This window comes from Macrotis lagotis, chromosome 3, assembly GCF_037893015.1.
Source record: "Macrotis lagotis isolate mMagLag1 chromosome 3, bilby.v1.9.chrom.fasta, whole genome shotgun sequence".
Taxonomy (NCBI): Eukaryota; Metazoa; Chordata; class Mammalia; order Peramelemorphia; family Peramelidae; genus Macrotis; species Macrotis lagotis.
The window spans coordinates 285,260,896-285,280,367 of NC_133660.1; the positions used below are offsets into that span (position 1 = coordinate 285,260,896).

At 46.0% G+C, this 19,472-nt stretch overlaps 1 protein-coding gene across 2 annotated transcripts; it reads right to left on the reverse strand.

Annotated features, from left to right (window-relative positions):
* Positions 1 to 301: 301 nt before the first annotated feature.
* LGALS12 (galectin 12) lies at positions 302 to 10,970 on the reverse strand. 2 transcript variants are annotated; one of them, XM_074227645.1, is made up of 9 exons: positions 10,657 to 10,970; positions 5,995 to 6,083; positions 5,479 to 5,692; positions 4,817 to 4,936; positions 4,394 to 4,432; positions 3,882 to 3,908; positions 3,262 to 3,350; positions 2,090 to 2,240; positions 302 to 927 (listed from the first exon to the last, which is right to left on the reverse strand). In XM_074227645.1, exons 1-9 carry the CDS (start codon positions 10,726 to 10,728, stop codon positions 781 to 783), a joined length of 948 nt encoding a protein of 315 aa, XP_074083746.1. In that variant the 5' UTR covers positions 10,729 to 10,970; the 3' UTR covers positions 302 to 780. The 2 variants fall into 2 exon arrangements, with proteins under 2 accessions (XP_074083746.1, XP_074083747.1); XM_074227646.1 differs by lacking the exon at positions 4,394 to 4,432.
* Positions 10,971 to 19,472: the final 8,502 nt, after the last annotated feature.

Sequence of the window (19,472 nt, forward strand, 5' to 3'; positions counted from 1 at the left end):
TGTCTTCTTAACTCTGACTGGCACTCTAGTGATGGACAGCTTAGGGGTGGGAGGAGGAGGCAGACTCCCCTCCAAGGAGCAGGGAATCTTCTGCAGACACCTTAAGTTTCTGTATCCTGACCACGCTAGGGAAGAACCAAGCCTCAAAGATTTAGGAATGTGCTTGCTCAAGGTCACCTGGTCTGTGGGAAGGTTTTAGTGGACCCTAAGCTGGGCCAGCAGACCATCAGGCAGCCCCCCCCGCAATGCCAGTGAGATTTTAGGAAGCATTAACAAAGCAGAGGCCCTGAATGAGGTCAAGGCAAGTTTTTATTAAGCACCTACTGAGAGTTTGAGATAGACAAGAACAGGGCTAGATCTATGAAAAGCTGTGTCCTGGCCTGGTTCAGGTCATATGTGAAGGATTACTAATCTGTGCCTGAGGCCTGGCAGAGCCTAATCCCTCTTGGCTAAAGAAGCAGTCAAGCCTTGGGTGAGAGGTGATCTCCCTTCCATCTAAAAATCCCATGCCAGTTCTGCCCCTACTGATTGGCATGCATCCTGGGGAAGTGTGGGTCAGCCTAGAAAGGCTAGGCATCCCTGTGCCTCTGAAGCCTGGGCATGGGGGAGCAGGGAACGAAGCCAACATAATAGTGAGGAATCAGCCAGGGAAGCTCAGGCCCATGATGGATGGGCCCCCCAGGCTGCTGATGGATGGGTCTCCCAGGCCCATGATGGATGGGCTCTCAGGCTGCTGATGGATGGACCTCAGGCCACAGGTGGCCCCTGGTCCATGGGCCTCTAGCACTGGACACAGTAGAGCTCCACACTGCCACTGATCCGAAGCTCCCGAAGGCTCTCTAGGGCCCGTTGCCCCAAGCTGGCTGCCCCCACTGCATTCCCATTCAGGGCTAACTTGAGGCCATTGCCCTTGCACAGAAGCAGGACCTAGGGAACAAAGATAGAGGGACCCAGAGGGTTAGCATGTGAGGCTGGCCACTGGGACAAAGGCATGTTAGGCTTGAGGCTGAATCTGGTCCGGTGCCTCCATCTCATGGGGTAAATAGACCAAGATAAGAGGCAATGAAGCAACCTGCACCATATCACCCAGTCAGCCAATTTCAGGGTCTGAATCCAAACTCAGATCTCCTGACTCTCATTTTAGTTCTTTCCCCCTTGACCACATTTGAAATGATCTAGTAGAGAGGTCTCAGAACTCCCCTGGGCTGCTGGAGCTATGCCCTTCAGCCATGCTGATTGTGGTCCTTCTCCACCTTAGATGATTTCAGAGGATTTTTGTGACTGAAAAACTATTCCCCCTGTGACACCTTTGGGCAACATGCCCCTCTCCAACTGAAGCTGGACTGGTCATCAGGTGACCAGTATGCAGCCTGAGCCTGAACTCAGTCTTTTTTCAATTCATTCTATTGGCAATGCCCTTTAGAACTCAACCTCAGAGGCATCTAGGTGGTACAGAGGATAGTGCACTGCTGTCAGGAGGAACCAAAATCAGAATCTGGTTTCAGACCCTTAATTACCTACCTGAGTGACCTTGGGCAAGTCACTTCACCCATTCCTTTGCAAAAAAGAAAAACGAAACGAAGCTTAATTTTCTGACACCATGAAGCAGCAGTGGGAGGTGCTAGGATTTTTTTTCCTTTTGAACAGAACTAGTGATTTCTTTGGTACAGAGAACTCTGGGATGGGGGGAAGGCAAGCCAAGGGCAGCTCCAACCTTAGGGAGTTGCTCAGAGTCACCCACAACCATGTGTCCAAGTCCATGGGCCTTGAACCCAGATCCTCTTGCCTTTGAGGGAAGTTCTCTCTCCATTCTCCAAAGCTAACTATTCATCTCCTCATAGTAATGTGGCTCCATTAATAGGATGGAGCAGGATGGGAAGTAGACAATTCCTACCGAGTTCTGTCCTTTTCATCGAAAAGCTACAGGAGCTTTGGCCAGCTATTTTCTTTCTCCCCGCCCCCATCTATAAAATGAGGATGTTGGAGGAGAGGTTGGCTGTACTTCTCTCCTTGCCCTGCATCCACCCATTCTTAGAGACCAAAGTTTTTTGGGGTGAGTTTAGGAGAGTGCCAGGAGCCCCTGCCTCACCTCAAAGAAGCACCCTGGGTGAAAGATGAAGGGGGCTGAGATGGGTTTCTTCCGGCCCCATGAGGAGATCCAAGCCAGTGTCCTATTTCGGAAGCAAACCTCAAACTTCATGGGGGGTTGGGTTGAATCATCCTGTAGGCTCAGTGTGAATCTGGACCATAGGAGAGAGGAAAAGGCAGGAAGATGGGAAAAGAGCTTCCTTACCTAAATCTCTGGAATGGATTCAGGGGGGTCTGGTGGGAAGATTCCTACCTATCTAAGAGTTTTGGGGACTGGCAGAAGGACTGGTATTATCAAAGTAGTGGGGATACTAGTGTCCCCCTAAGTCCTGGAGCTCCCTCCTCATTATTTCAGCCAGAACCAAGCCCATGATGTCCACCCCAAGCACCCCACAGTGGGTTCTTTAAAGGGAGAAGGGGACTCCAGAAGCCAACTCTCTCATTAAAGAAAACTATGTCTAGAAAGGACACTGGCAGTAAGTGGCAGAAGGAGCTAAATCTGCTCCATCCACAACATCACCCTGACAAGTAGTAATAGCTGGCTAAAGAGGCTTAGGTCTTCCCTGGCTCCCAACTACCTTCCTTCCCACACAAAGAAGGAAGGAATTGACTTTCTGTAAGATCTCATCCATTTTAGGCACCAAAGTGTTAATGCCTCCCAGCCTCTGGAATCTGCCTGTCTGATTGCAGCCTTGGCACAGGCTGGAGCATTCTCTCCTGTGCCAGCTGGGGCTAATGTGCAATAGAGTATTAGGGGAAAGTGATTGAAATTAGTGTCTTAGGGCAGAGGGAGCAGTTAGAGTCTTGTCTTTGGAGCCAGAGTTCCTGAGATCCAAATCTGACTCTAGATTCCTAACTGTGTGACCTTGAATAAGTCACTTCACACTTCTGAGCCTCAGTTTTCTCCTCTATGAAATGAGGGACTTTAAATTTGGTGGTCTCCAAAGTCCCAGCAGAGCCTATGAATGGGACCTGGGTGGGTTCCTTCCCCGGTCCTCACTGCAAAATAAGGGGATGAATGAGAGGATCTCTCTAGTCCTACCTTGACTGTGGAATCCTTCATGGGACTGGGGTACCTCCCTAGGGAGGTCAGAGGGACCCTGGCAGGCATGAGGAAGGCCCTCCCTCCTTTTCCCCTTGGCCCACTCACTTCCTCATCCTGCTGGTACCTACTGCTGAGGGTTGGGACAGACGAGACCCCGCACCACGATGACCTGCTCTGGCCACAGGCCCCTGGGAAGAGGCCAAATGCAGGGGACTGCCTGGAGAGACAAGAGAGAGTTACCATGCCCCAGGAGGCCCTGGTTCTGAGGGGAACTTCCAGAAAAAGAGACTGACCCAAATGGAAACAGGAGATTCACGGTCAAGGATGGAACCCTCCACTCCACTCAAAATCATAGCTTCTTATGGAAACCCCCCCACCCCCCACCCCGCCCCAGATAATAGCAAGAAAGGCAACTTCAGATCCGGAAAAGAAGACAAGACCCAAACCAGGGCTCTCTGCTCACTGGACCTTTCCTAGAAAATCCTCACTCCTTCAAATCCAGCACCCATTTATATGGCCAGGGGACTAGGCCATGGAAACAAAAAGCAGTCCCTGCCCTCAGGGAGGTTCCAGCAATATGAGGTCCTTTGCATAGTTTCCTTGCAAAAGCCAGTTTCTTGCAAAGAAAAGGGGTCTTCCCCTTAAAGCCCTCCCCCAAATGGAAGTCCTTTCAGCCTTGAACCTCCCCCCACTCATCTGGCTCCTCAGAAATATTGGGGTCCTAAAACAAGAGGAAAGCCTTACTCACCAATCTGGAGTTTTTCAGTAAGAATGGCTGTCAAGGGAAAAGGAGTTGGGGAGAAAGTGTCTCCCTTATCTGACCAGCATCTCCACCCCCATCTCTACCCCCCCCACCATGTCCCTGGCCTGGTGGTGGGTACCTCTAGGTCCCCAATCTGGCCTCATCCAGACTCCACAACTGGAGAAGGGACTTTGATGCTGAAAAGACAGAATCTAAGACCAGGCCTCAAGGGGAGCTGAAACCTTCCTGACCCAGGGCCTGGGAAGGTCCCCGTGGACCCCAACAGGGAAGGGGTAGGCCTGGCCCTGTGCAAACTGAGAGTGGCTCAGGGCTGGGCAGGAAACAGGGGCATCAGCCACCCTTTGCAAGTCACCCCCTGAAGGGTCCTGGACCTTGTCTCCCATCCCTCCCCACCCCGGGAAGTACACCTGGGAGGACTTGGAGAGGAAGAGGCTCAGGTAGCTCAGACCACTTCCCAATGTCCCTGGGCAGAATTGGGGAGCCCCTTTGATACTCACATGTCCAACTGGGTAAGCTGTTCCACCCTCCACAAAGGGCTGTCCACAGAAAGATGGGGGGACTATGGCAAGCCATGGCAGCAAGCATCCCTAACTGGCCACTATTTTCCCACATATTTCCACCCCCCCCACATATTGGGGCCTATACTGCCCAGAGAGGCTGGCATAAAGGGGGTCTGGACTTTTTCTTATGTCCCCACAGGGCCTATCATTGCTCTGAGAAGCCATCTGCTTCCCCCAGGGACTAGTCCTCACCTTTCCCTTAACCTCTCCCTTTGTAAATCACTCCATGCTTCTTCAGTGCTATCATAGTTTGCTTCTTCTGTCCATGAATGCTGGAACCAGAAGGCCCTGGCCTGCCCACCCAGCTCTGTAGGCTAGACAATCCCTCTGCCCCAGATCTGGGCTCCCAGAAACAATTACATTGCTATTCAGGAATCCGACAGCTTTCACAAAAATGTGGCCAAAAACACCCACAGTATCCACTCTTGACAGTGGGAGCCGGTAGGGGTAGTGGAGGAAGTGATGACCATTCACGCTCACCTGGAGAGAAAGATGGTGGGCACCCCTGAAGCCCAAGCTCTCTGCACCCCCTGCCAGCTCCCACCCACCTCTTCACTTTTATGATGAGGAATGAGCTGATCAGGAACCCCTGGTCTTCTGGGAAGACTCTCAAGTCAATAGCAAGTGTTGGATAGCAAAGGAATCCCCTCCCCACTCCCCCAGCCCACTCTTTTTCTTTCTCACTCTCCTCTCCCTCTTTTGTCTACTCATTCAGACCTCCTTTTCCTTCCTTCTGCTTCCTCCCTCCTCCTCCTCCCAGTTTTTCTTCCTCCTCTTCTCGTCCTTTTCTCTCACTCCTTCCTCCTCTTTTACTTCCTCTTCCTCTTTTCTCCCCTTTCCTCCCCTTCCCTTCCTCCTCTTTTTGCCTCTCCCTCCTCTTCTCTCCCTTATTCACACCTTGCCCTTCTTCCACTCTTCTTCTCTCCCTTCCCTTCTCCTTTCCTCCTTTTTTCCATCCCTCCCCCCTCCTCCCTCACAACCTGAGGACAGCCTGGGACTCTCCATCCCGTTTCACCCATTACCTTTACATCCTCGTTTCCAAAGAGGAAGAGGATCAGGAAGCTGTCCCCCTTGCCCAGGGCCAGATGAGGCCAGCGAACCTCCCGCTGCCATCGTCCCCAGTGCAGAGTGTTGCAGATAACATGGGGCTTATTGGTGTAGAATCGAGGGTTGAAATGAATGGCGATGTCGGGCCGGGGTTGCAGGCTACAACCACACTGGAAATCAATCTGGAACCTGGCAGGGGCAGGGCAGTGAGAGAGGGGATTTGACAACCAGCCTAGATGCCCCCAGAATCTCACCTGGGAAAGCTGATGCCCATTTCAAAGAATCTTGATTCTAGGGTAATAAGCCAGAAAATGGGGTACCAAGAATGGGGTACCAGAAAATGGTACCAAGGCACCTTTTCTGGCTCCAACTCCCGGTGCAATGTCAGGCTTAGGATTATTGTTCTGTTCCTGTGGAGCAATGTAAGTCCCCCCACACTCTTCCCCATCATTACCTTCCAGGGGTTGCTGAGGATGATGGAACCTGCTTACCTCTGAGCATCAGGTGGAACCACACCCTGGATCATGACCATCTTCCCAGCATGAAGGCCACCAAAAATTGTTGTGACATAGGGGATGACCTGAACAAACCAGGAAAACAAAATCATGGGCTGGATAATGTGATAAGGCAGGAGGCTTATCACTAGAGAAGGGAAGACCTGAAATAGGTTTTTTGCTTTTGGTTTTGGTTTCTGACTTTTGCAAGACAGTGGAATTAGGTGACTTGCCCAAGGTCACACAGTCAGATTGGAACACAGGTTCTCCTGGTTCCAGGGTAAGTGCTCTATTCACTGTGCCATCTAGTTTCCCCCAGTAGGTTTGTTTTTAAGGCAATGGGATAGAAAGAAGAGAATTGGTCATGAGGTCAAGAACATATATGTCCTTGAATACTTTCTCCTGCACATATTAACTCTGTGACCAAAACTACATGACTTCTGTGCCCCTAGGACCTTCTTCTAGCAAGTGGGCATAGGAGTGCATAAATGACAGTTTAGCTGTAAACAGCTTTGCAGACTGAAATGAATTATTGTTGTTAGAGAGCATTCATAATTTTGGGAAAATCAAAATTCTTATATGAAAAAAGGGATTCTTCTGAATTTTTGTTTTCCTACCTCCTCACCCATTTCCATCTTTCACATCTAGGGTGATGTTAGTATGCATCCCATGTACCAAGGTGCCATGATTCAGGTGCCCAATTACCTGCATCTAATCTCTTCAGCCCCCTTCTCCCTCTCCTTCCATCATGGAAGGTAGGAATGGTTTCCTTTTGGTCTGTATCCCCAGAACCTAATAAATCACTATTTTTGATGGATTGATCTCTCAGGGTTCCATCTGAGAAAGATATCATAATCTAGGGGGACAGCAGGACCTAGAGGCAGAAGACTTGGGTTTGAATGCTCCCAATACATGGGAGGAAGAGGAAGGAAAGAGAAGGGAAAGAAGAGGAAGACAAGGAGGGAAATAAGAACAGGATCGACATTTATTGATTGTGGGATGCTGGGCAAGTTGGTCATCGTCTTGCAGCCCGAGTTTCCACATCTATAAATGGGGGCTAATATAACTGCTACTTTACCAAGCTGTTCTGAGGTATAACGACAATGACGATAACAACAGATAGCTATTATTTATTTATAATCTGCTTTAGATTTCTGTTTTTTCAAGGTTTTTGCAAGGCAAATGGGGTTAAGTGACTTGCCTAAGGTCACACAGCTAGGTCATTATTAAGTGTCTGAGGTCGGATTTGAACTCAGGTACTCCTGACTCCGGGGCCGGTGCTCTATCCACTGCACCACCTAGCCGCTTTAGATTTCTAAAGACAGGTCTTCTTTCTTCTATTTCTCAGGATTCCTATGGTCATCCTTTCTCACAGCACAGTCATATTCTATTTCATCCATGTGTCACAGTTTATTCAGTCTTTCCCCTGTTGATGGGCAACTGCTTCTCCCCCTTTTCATTTTTGTTACTGTTTGGTCAGATTTTAATTTTTTTTAAACCAGTAAAATTTCATTCTTAGCTCATTTGCTGATATGTGAAAAATTATAGGCTAGGGGATTGGCCCTAAGGATGGCCAGGACAAGGGAAGTGGGGAAGAGTGCCCCCTTGTGCCCAACTCTGCCAAATCTTGCTTCCCCATCTTTCTGGGCAGCCAGGCATGGGCTCCCATAGCAGGGGGTTATTAGAATACCTTGATTTTAGAGGAGTCAACTCTGGCCCCTGCCCTCAACTCAGGATTGGGAGCAGGGATGGAAAGGGTCCAGGAGGAATGAGTCCCCTGGGATAGCAGAGAGGCACATCTCTTTTTTGATACTTCCCAGTGGCCGTCTCAGAATGATGCCAGTCTAGAGACTTAGCATGGTGTTATTCTGGCAGGAAGGGGGAAACCTACTTCATTTTGAGTCCTCTGGAATTGTGGATGGTCATTGTATAGAACATGAGTCTTGAGGCTTTCCAAATTCATTAATGACTTATTAGAGGAACAACATTCAGAGAAGTTACCATCCCTACCTTGGAGGAATTTAGCAGGGGGTGGAGCCAGCCCACATGGATATTCCCCTCATGATGCTTCGAGGGTTTCTCACCTCTTTCCTTACACAGACAGAAGGAGAGAGTGACCCATTTTACTTTCTTTTTTTTTTCTTTTGGAGGCAATAAAATTAAGTGACTTGCCCAGGATCACACAGATAGTAAGTATCTGAGTTCACATTTGAATTCAGGTCCTCTTGACTTCAGGGCTAGTGTTCTATCCATTGCATCACCTAGCTGTGCTTTGTCCCATTTTTTTTAGGTTTTTGCAAGGCAAATGGAGTTAAGTGGCTCGCCCAAGGCCACACAGCTAGGTCATTATTAAATGTCTGAGGCTGGATTTGAACCCAGGTACTCCTGACTCCAGGGTCCGTGCTCTATCCACTGTGCCACCTAGCCACCCCCTCCTTTGTCCCATTTTACAGATGAAGAAACTCTGCATTACAGAGGCTAAATTACTCATTCAAGATCCTATATGGGATCTTGCTGAGGACATGGTCAATGGGGAATTGATATTGCTTCATTATTCATATTTGTTCTAAGGTTTAACTCATTCATCTCTCTCTCTCTCTCTCTTTTTTTTTAAAGTGTAAGGACAGGAAAGAGGGAGAGAAAAATAGTAGTTTTTCTTATTTGAAAAATAAAATATAAATAAAATTAAATGTTTGTTTAATTGAATTTTCTTCTGCATCAATTTTGCATATATCCTTTATTTTCCCCACCCTAAATCATAAACTGCTTGATGGCAGGGATTGTTTTTTTGGCTTTGTCTCCTCGAAGGTATATAGGAGCTAATAGATAGTCTCTAGATAGAGAGACAGAGAGACATCTACATACATGTATTCACATGCAAACATGTATGTGCATATGTCTATATGGCTGTATAGTTGTCTGGACTGTCTTGTTATTCACCCCCTACTGTCTCTTACTGAACCAAAATTCCAGGGAGGAGCAAGGTAAAGGTAAAGAACTTAGTAACAAGTCTAGGGTTGGGGCATCTAGGTGGCGCAGTGGATAAAGCACCAGCCCTGGAGGCAGGAGGACCTGAGTTCAAATCCAGCCACAGACACTTAATAATGACCTAGCTGTGTGGCCTTGGGCAAGCCACTTAACCCCATTGCCTTGTAAAAACCTAAAAAAAAAAATTAAAAAAAGATTCTAGTGTTTCATTATCTCTCATTATAGACCTACAGATATTTATATATAATCTATGTACATATACATGGATATAAATATATATGTATGTACATATACATGATATTTGCAGAACCAGGAGATCAATTTTTACAAAACAATAGCATTGTGAGGACACCCACAGTTTCAGAGACTAGGTGAGGAAGAAGATGCCCACATCTGGAGAGAGGATGATGGATTGACTCACTATGTAGAATGAGACACATTTTTGAGCATGGCCAATACGGAAATTTATTTTGCTCAACTATTTGTATTTATTACAAGCATTTTCCTTTCCTTTTTCTTTTCAAAGGGGTAAAAGAAGGGGGAGGGGACTAGGAAAACAAAAAAAAGTTTGATAATTGAAGATAATTTTTTTTAAAGGTTGGGAGCAAGATGGAGTTTCCTGGGGTGGGGGTCTACTTTCTTCAGTCCAAAGATATGAACTCACAGAATATTGGAACTGAAAGGAACCTTAGAGATCATCTATTGAAACCTGCTGTACTGGGAGAGAAAGAATAGAATAGTGGATATTTGGATATTTAACTTTGGAGTCAAAAGACCTGAGTTCAAATCTTAATTCTGACACCTTTTGGCTAAGTGACCCTGGGTAAGTCAATTAACCTGTCAGTGACTGACCCCCAAACCTGCCCCCCACCCCTTTCTCCAATTGCATAGGTAGAGGGAGTTCTTTGGCTCACTGAGAGCCTTCTACAGTGATCTACCCCACCAAAAAAGAAAATTGGAGATCCAGTTTACCTCTTTGAGGTTTAGTGTCTTTCTCTGTAAAGGAAGGAGGGTGATGATTTGGGGTGGGGGTCCCTTTGTACTCTAGGTCTATAATTCTTTGGTTCTGCAGGTGATGGGATGAAATGCTTCTATAATAAGTCATTAACACTTGAGTCAGAATTAGAATGACCATGGATCATCTGTTTAGAGCTAAGTCTAGTCCAGTTCCATCTAACTTGGAAGATTTCAAATGTTTGGGGGTGGGGGTGGGGATTTATTTCCTTGACTTGTCCAAGGTCACACAGATGGCAATAAGAATCCCAATAGCTACCTTAACTAGCTTTAAGTTTTGCAAAGCACTTTACCAAGATCTCCTAGGAGCCTCTGAGAAACCTGATTAGCTCCATTTCAGAGAGAGTCCTGGGGCTGAGTAGGGAATTTATTACCTACAGTCATGGAGCCTTTAGGTGTCATAGACAGGATTCAAATTCCCTCTTCCTATTTCCAACCAAGCACTCTCTCTCCACTTTGCACATGACTTGTAACAAAGTAGGATTTGAACCCAGGATACCCCAGTTCCAGATTCCATGTGCTTTCTATTCCACTGCATATATGGTCTTCTGGTGGTGGGAAGGGGATAAACCAGACCCACTGCACAGCCTTCATGACCAGAACCTGGGAGGTCAGAGTGCCTGGGACCAAGAGACCCCAGCCAGGGGAGCCACTCACCGGGTAAAAGACTGGCGGCTGCAAGATGAAGCTGTCAGGAAGGGGGTCCGGACCTAGGGCTCCAGGCCCCATGGATGGGGAGAGAGGGAGGGAGAGAGGGAGGAGCTGGCAGCTCTCCCTCCCTGGGCTGCTCTCTGAGGCCAAGGTCAATCAACTGCTACAGACTCCAGGCCCAAAGCTGGAGGCACCCAGAGCCCTGTCTCCCAGCTTTTGGCTTAGCCTGTTCCCTTCAGGGTCCTAAAGTCCTTTGTAGTCTCTGGCAAGAGCCCCAAAGGCTGTTGGTCCCTGAAGACCCTTCAGGAAGGAACTAAGGCCTCCTGTCCTCACCATATCCTTCCTCCTCCTCCTCCTGCTCTCCCTTCTTCCTCTTTCTTCCTTCACTTACCTCCTCCCCCTCCTCCTTTCTCCTCCTCCCCTTTCCTTCTCCCCTTTCCTCCTCCTCCTCCCCCTCCTCCTCCTCCTTCTCCTTTTCCCCCTCTTCCTCCCTTCTCCTCCCTCTCCTCCTCCTCCTCCTCCTCCTCCTCCTCTCCAAGGCATGGCCCTTTGAGCCTTCACTCAACTGAAGTTGTCTTAAAAAGTTTTCTTCTTCTCTTCTTCTTCTTCTTCTTCTTCTTCTTCTTCTTCTTCTTCTTCTTCTTCTTCTTCTTTCTTTTTCTTTCTTCTTTGATTCCTTAGAGCCTAGCACATTGTCTGCTGCACAGTACGGGCTTGGCATACATTTGTTGACTTACTTGCCTTGACTCAGAGCATTAACAATGCAAGGTCTTTTCCAAAGTCTCCCAGGTAGTAGGGAACAAAATCAGGATTTAAATCCAGAGTTTTCTCTAAGAGGGAGAGATGATTTAGCCAAGGTGTTATTAGTTCCATATTCTCCAAGAAGACCATGACATTGGGAAGGTGATGTCACAACAAACTCATGATTTGGGAAGGCTTGTGCAAAGTCATCAGCCTTACTCTTTCCTCCAGACCCATCTGGGCCCTGTGGCCAGATATGAATTAGGATGACTGGAGATGGCCCCAAGATTATAGAAGAAATAAGTGGTACATATGAGAATCAATGAATCCTGAGTTGGAAGGGACGCAGAAGTCTTCTGGTCTAATTCTTTTATTTGGTAGATTTGGAAACTAAGGACCCAGGTAGGGAAGTGACTAGCTCAAGGTCACACAGTTAGCAGGGAGAGGGGCAGGTTCTAAATTCTCTCCCCTTTTCCTTCCCCTGCATCATTCTCCCCCACCTCCACTCCCATTTCTCCCCGCTGCTGCTGGAGCCTTGACCATAGTTGGCAACCAGAAGACTAGGCCAGAGGGTATAAAATTACACTCACAGAATCCAGGCTGAGGAAGTTAACTCTTTCAGATTAGGAGGAGACCATATTCCAGTAAGGGCCAGGATCTGGGTGGTGTGGGGTAGGGATGTACCTCAGGGATTCCTTTCATTCCCCCCAACTACCCCCTCTGTTCCTTGAAAGAGTGGGGGAGGTAGGGACAGCTAAGTGACTCAGTGGATAGAGCAGCGGCCCTGGAGTCAGGAGGATCTGAGTTCAAATCCTACCTCAGACACTTAATAATTGCCTAACTGTGCGACCTTGGGCAAACCACTTAACCCCATTGCCTCAAATAAATAAAATTGTTAAAAAAAAAAAGAGTGGGGGAGACAAGAACTCAGGAAGAACCTGAGGGGTTCTTGACTTTGGCCCCACCTCTCCCACCTGCCCAGTCCCTGCCTCTACTTACAATGTCTTTCTGTCTAGTGACCCTTCTCCTGCCTCTTCCCAGGGCTGGTGGTTTTTCATAGGGCATCTTTTCAGAACTGACCCTGGGAAAGTGCCCAGGTGTCCAAAAGCCGATGGAGTCCTCCCCAGAGGACAGAGGATCTCAGACTATCCACTTCACTGGTTCGCAGTTTTTTGACATATGAGGATTCCTTTTTAATAGCAAAGAATCACTGGATTGGGAATGAGGAAGTCCTGAGTTCAAATCTTTGCAATTTCCAAATAATTCCAACATGGACAAGTATTCACCTCTCTAAGTCTCAGTTTTCTCAACTGCCAAATGGGGATGGTGAGAGCACCTGACCTGCCAAAATCAAACCTATTACCTGTAAAGCTCATTGTAATGGAAACATCAGTTGGCATTATCATACTTACTGCAATCCAGAACCAGACCATGGCCTGGAGGCCTGAAAAGATGCCAGGACAAAATTGGAATTGGTTAGACTCAGACTTCCTGGGAGATTGGGATCTTTCCATCTCTCACCTAGAGAGTAGAGCAGGGATTTTTAGGCTTTTTTGCACGTGTGTCTGAGCTCATTTTGGCAATCCAAGAAAGCAATGTCTCATTGGATTGATTCTATCAAATACCCAGAATGACTTGCTCTGGGGCTCTTATGAGGAGCCAGTATCCCTGGTGTTTTCCATCATCCTGGCAGAACTGGGAGCTGAGCCCAGATGCTTTGATACAACACCCACTAATGCCAACCATAACACAGTAGCTCACACTGATAGAGCCTTCAGGCCTCACCACAACCCAGGAGGTAGATGCTGTTATCCCCATTTTGTTGTTCTAGTTCAATCATGTTTTGTTATTTCTGTCTCTTGTGACCTGTTTTGGGCTTTTCTTGGCAAAAATACTAGAGGGTTTGCCATTTCTTTCTCTAACTCATTTTCTAGATTAGAAAACTGAGGTAAATAGGGTGGAGTGACTTGCTCAGGGCCATTCAGTTAGGGTGTGCTATTGGATTGGAACTCAGGTTTTCCTGACTTCTGGTCCAGCCCTTTGTGCACTATGGTACCATCCCTGGAAGACTAAGAGAACAATGGTGGATAGATAGCTTATCTTCTCATTCCCTTATCTCTACTCTCTACCTACTGGGATCCTAAGTGAGTATAAGAAGGTGGAGATACTATGGCCATGGATTGAGAGCCTCACAGATCATCTAGTCCAACCTCTTCATTTTTAAAGAAGAGGGAAGTGAGGCCAAGGTGGAGTTGGGGTGAAGGGACTTAGGGTTCGAGGCTTACAAATCTAGCATTGTAAAGGACCTCAGAGACTATTTAGTCCAACCTCCCTCTCTCCTTTTCTAAGGGAGGAAGCCTAGGCCCAGAGAATGGAGGATTTGCCCATGGCTGCCCAACTACAAACATTGGACAATGGGACTGAACCAGTGTTTTTTCCCCCCTGCTCCCTGTTTATGTCAGCTGAGAGGACCAAGGCCCATCCCCAGCATTCTGGGAAAACTGATATATGTAGCCAGGGACAGGACCTGAAAGACTCCTTCAGTGAAATCTTTTCCTAGAACTTGGGCCTCCCATTTTCAAAATGGTAGCCTGGAGTAGAGTGAGTTGTATAAAAGAGGTAGCAGAGAGGCTAGAGCAAAGGGGATGAGGGTGAACTGAGGGCAGGAAACCTCCCTCTGGTGCCCACTTCAAGTAGGATTGAGAATAAGTCATCTATTCTCCTTGGCTCTTAGTTTTCTGTTCTATATCATGTGCTCGTAGTGGCAGTAGTAGATTGAGGAGAAGTGCCAGAAGTAGAAGTAGAAGGTGAAGTAGTTGGTCCAAGAGATGATGATAAGGAAGAAAAGAAAAGGACAGAACTGAATAGAGAGAAAACAAGAGTTTGTGTTCTTTTTTTGTCATTGTGTTTGTGTGTGTTTGTGTGTGTGTCTGCAAGGAGTGCACATGATTACTCCTTCCGCAAAGTGGAATTCCTGGAGGGATTCTGGGTAAGTGTAAGGGGAGTCCGAGTTGATGGCATCCTTGGGAGACAAACATGGCCCAAAGGGTGAGATTGGATGAAGCAGCCCCAGGCAGTGATTGGGATCTTTGGCTGATGGAATGGGAAATCCAGAAAAAGCCTGAGGGAGCTGAGAGTGCCACCAAGAAATTTATGGAACCTGACCTACCTGAAATGTCTTTGCCATAAATTGACAGCTATCACCACTTGGGGACAATGAGAAGTCAGTGTTACCAGGAGTGGTTGTTGAATTGAAGTTTATTTTTCAAATAATATACTACACATGTTTTTCAACATCAACCATGATAAGGAAGAAATGAAAATGACAGAATTGAATAGAGATAGATGCAGAGAGAAACTGATCGATTGTATCCTTTTGGGTCATTATCTGTGTCTTTGTGTTGTGTGTGTGTGTGTGTGTGTGTGTGTGTGTGTGTGTATGTGCACGTTTGTGCATGTGTCTGTAAGGCGTTCAAGTGTTTATTTCTCCCTAGAAGTGGAATTCCTGGAGGTATTCTGGGCAAGTGACAGGGGAGTCCGAGTTGCTGGTATCCTCAGGAGACAAACATGTCTTCTTGGAAATTGTTTTAGTTAGCGTGGAATCATCAGATTCTGACTTGATGAGAGTGGTGCCGATTTTGTCTTGAAATTATTCCAATTCCTGTGATCCAGTAAAAGAGTCCGTGAAATTTGGGGGTCCAGATAGAAGACATTCCATAGCATTCCCCTCTGCCATCCCATGGAGGAAATTGGGCCCTTCCCAGAGTGAGCGCTCAGCATCTTGTCTGACATCACAAGGCATGGCTGCTGGAGAAGTGGAGGGAAGGAAGGCTGGGTAGATGGAGTTCTGGTCCAAATGGGTGCTGCTAGTGCTGGAGCTGCTGCTCTTAATCGAGTCCAAAGTTGCCAGCAGAGGTGACGCTGGGTCCTGGATTTCCTGCCAGGGAATGGAGAGCTTATTTCTCTCATCTTGGGCCAGAGTCTGTTTTGGCCACAGTCGGTGACTCAGGATTGCAGAAGCATCCTCAGGGGCAATGTGGGTGCTGAATCCTTGGAGTGTGGGATACCAGGCCTGTTGCTCCCTAATTTCCCTCAAGAAAGTCCCTGCCTGAATCCTTGGGAGACAACTGTCTCTTCTTGGTTGACCCACTATTGAATGAGCCCACTGTGACTTGGTCAGATAGGTCGACTTTTCTGTGTTTAGCCATTGCTCATCTTGGGCTTCTGGGTGGTCTTCCCTAGGTTTTAGGTGCCCCGATTGGAACCAGGCTATATTGCTTGTCTGGGAGGTGTCAGAGAGGGCCTTGGGGGCCACCCCTAGTGAGACTATGGGTTCTGGTGTGGAATTAAAAGTCATGGTAGGTGGAGAAGCAGAAGGTAGGGCACCTGGGTTCATGGCAACGTAGCCCGGGGGCACAATGCTCCTACAGCCAGGAGTGGAGGTGCAGTTCTGCTGCAAGGGGGTCTGTGGGATGGGGCTCAGATGGGAAGGACTAGGGAAAATCCTGTCCTTGTCTTGGGCATCTTCTCCAAGGCGGGGACAGTTGTTCAAGATCCCTTCACCCAAGGGGCCTTTTCAAAAGGCCATAGAAAAGGGATTGTTGTTGATTTTGAGGCGAATGATCTCCACATTGATATATGCAGTCACATGCTCAAATGGAGAGCCACATCTGGCATTCCTGCAGTGCCCACCCATCTCCCTGACCTTCAGGTCAGGACCTAGACTTCTTTCACAGTGGCCTGTGCATGTCCAGATGATAAAAGGAAATAGGTATAAGGTATAAGTTGTTTAATGCCTTTTAGGGCATAATTCCAGATTGTCTCCAAAATGGTTGAATGATTGTACAGTTTCACAGACAGTATATTATATCCCAATTTTACAATGTACTCACTAACATTGGTCACTTTCCCACTCTATCATATTGGTCAGTTTCAAGATTGTGTTAAACTGAATTTTCCATTCAATACTGATTTAGAGTATTTCTATGATTTCTAATTGCTGAAATTTCATTATCAGTAAATGACCTTTTCATATCTTTTGAACACTGATGGATCAGGAAATAAGGGCTTCAGATTCTCAGGGACTAGAGCAAGGATGACACTTAAGCCATTAACTTTGACCCTTGAGCCACACTAGACCACATTTTTATATGCTACACACACACACACACACACACACACACACACACACACACACACAATCATACAGTCCCAGTAAGCAATATTCTCTATGTGTCTAGACCATTTCATCATGAGGATTATCAATCTGGGAATGTCTTCCTAAGAGAAGAATGAGACATCTGGTTCAGAACCCTTGAAAACATCAAGACTGGCTTGGTGAAAATGCTGGGGAAAAACTCAAGCTGTTAAATGAAAAAAAAAAACTCCAAAAGGTTTACCCTTTGGTACCCTTTAACTCTTTCAAGTTATGAGCATAATGTCAAGGAGAAGGAAAAGAAACATTTTAGAAGAAATGAATAAGAAGAAAATGGGGAAAAGCAGCTACTCTTTCATTTTCTCCGTACCCTAAGGTGGGGAGGATTTTATAAATTTTGGAAAAGCATCCAAGAGCCACTGGCAGCATCTTCTATATTGTGAGTCAAGGATAGAATGAAAGAAATGAGAAATAGAAATGCAAAGTTCTACAAGGAGTCTACAAGTTTATCTCTTCTCTCATGTAATCATGAGGACTCCAAGAAAAAGACTTCCAAACAGTTTCAAGCAAATAAAATTTAGGGGGGGTGGGAGTCAAGATGGCAGCATGAACCTAGGAAACTCTGGGAGTTTTTCTTAAAACAGTTTTAAATGTAGCTTCCAAAGAGATCCTAAAACCCACAAAAAACAGTGAAGCAAGTTTACAACTCAAGATATTATGGAACTGCAGTGAAGGGCTGTTTCCTGTGAATAAAAGGGGATTATAGCTCAGCAGTGTGAGAACTGGAAAGTCAGAAGGAATTCTTAGCCTCAGCAAAGTTCAGTTCTGACTCATCAAACCAGAGGTACAGCAGGCCAGTAAGGAGTGTCCCAAGCCCAGGTTCAAAGACAAATTTTGAATCCCAGGATCACTAGTGCAACAGGCAGGAATGGATTGGATTATCCTAATACTGGGAGCACCTGAAATATCATAAGCAAGTAATAAGACAGGACCCTGACCCATGGTCCCAGTATAAATTTGGAAAATACAATAGTGGCCACTGGATGAGAAACTAATCTTAAAGAAGTGAATTCCAAGGCATGTCCAAATTACCAAGCAATTTCACTCATGTCACATGCCAGAATATTATACCTCAATTTTTCAAGCTGGGCTTCGGAACTATATGGGTTGAGAATGACCAGAAGAAGAAGCTGGCTTCAGAATTGGTAGAGAACTGGAGATCAAATTGCCAACATTTCCTGGAGTATCAAGAAAGCAAAAGAGGTTCAGAAACATGTCCTTCTCTTTACCTAATACACTAAAGCCTTTGACTGTGGAGATTCCAACCATCTTTGCCTACTCCTGAATGACATGGATGCACCAGATCATCTTACTTATCTCCTGAGGGATGCTGGGTAAGAAGCAACAGGCAGAACTAGATAGTGAGAACCAAACATGGAACAACCAATTGGCTTAAGATTGGGAAAGGATTAAGGCAACATGAGATTTATTTATTTGAACTTGATTTTACTGAACTTATATGCAGAGTACATAATTTGAAATGCCAGACCTGGTGAATATAAAGGAATAATGAAGGTAGTTGGAGAACTATCAACAATCTCAGATATGCAGATGATGCTAGAGGTGGCAGAAAGTGAAAAGGACCTAAGATAACTTTTTGAAATTTAATTTCCTTTATTTGAAATTACATGCAAAGATGTTTTACCATGGATTTTTATGAACATATTACTTGTTTTCCAATTATATACAATAGTAGTATCTACCTATCATTTTTGCAAGATTTTGAATTTTACAATTCCCCCCCTTCCTCCCCCCCAATGTTGTCTGATAGGCTTTACAGTGTTTCCATGCTATACATTGATTTAAATTGAATGTGTTATAAGATTAAACATGAGTAAACATAACCCCCCCCCCAGAAGATGAGAAACCTCAAGAATAGAGTGAGAGGGAAAAAAATGTACTTCAGTCTGTATTCAGATCTCAATGGCTCTGTCTCTGGATGAGTTGCTTTCTTTATCATGTCCACCAGAGAAGTTGCTTCAATATTTTCCCCACAATTTCTATTACTAGCTGTACCTCTACTCTATTTCTTCCCGCTCTCATTTATTCTAATCTCTCTCTCTCTCTCTCTCTCTCTCTCTCTCTCTCTCTCTCTCTCTCTCTCTCTCTCTCTCTCTCCTTTCATCCTGGCCCTGTCCAAAAGTGTGTTGCATTGAGTACCCTCTCATTTGATCTTCCCTCTCTTCTATCATCTATTCCCCCTTCCCTCCCCTGCTTCCCTCTTATCCCATCCATTCTTCTCATTTTTCTCTAGGGTAAGATAGATTTCCTCACCAAATTAAGTGTGCATGTTATTTCCTCTCTGAGCCATCTCTGATGAGAAGGAAGGCTCACTCATTCCCCCTCGTCTTCCCCACCTCCACTCCACTGAAAAAACTTTTTCTTGACTCCTATTTGAAATTTCCTAGGTTTTCTTCATCTCCTTTCCCATCCTCCCAGTACTTTCCTTTATCACTCATTGGATCCAACTTTTTACTACATCATACCACTATATTCTACTCCTTCCCATGTCCTGTCTATATATGCTCCTTCTAACAGCTCTTATAAATGAGAACATTCATATGAGTTATCAATATCTTCTTCCCATGCAAGAATACAAACAGTTCAATATCATCAAATTCCTCATAGTTAGTCCTTCTCTTCCACCCCCTCTATGGTTCACCAGAGTCCTGTACTTGGAGATCAAACTTTCTGTTCAGCTCTGGTTGTTTCAATAGGAAAGATTGAAAGTTCCCTGTTTCATTGAGAGTTCAACTTTTCCCCTGAAAGAGGATGTTCAGTTTTGCTGAGTAGTTGATTCTCGGTTGTAAACCAAGATCTTTTGTCTTCCAGAATATTACAATCCCTACAAGCCCTTAATGTAGAT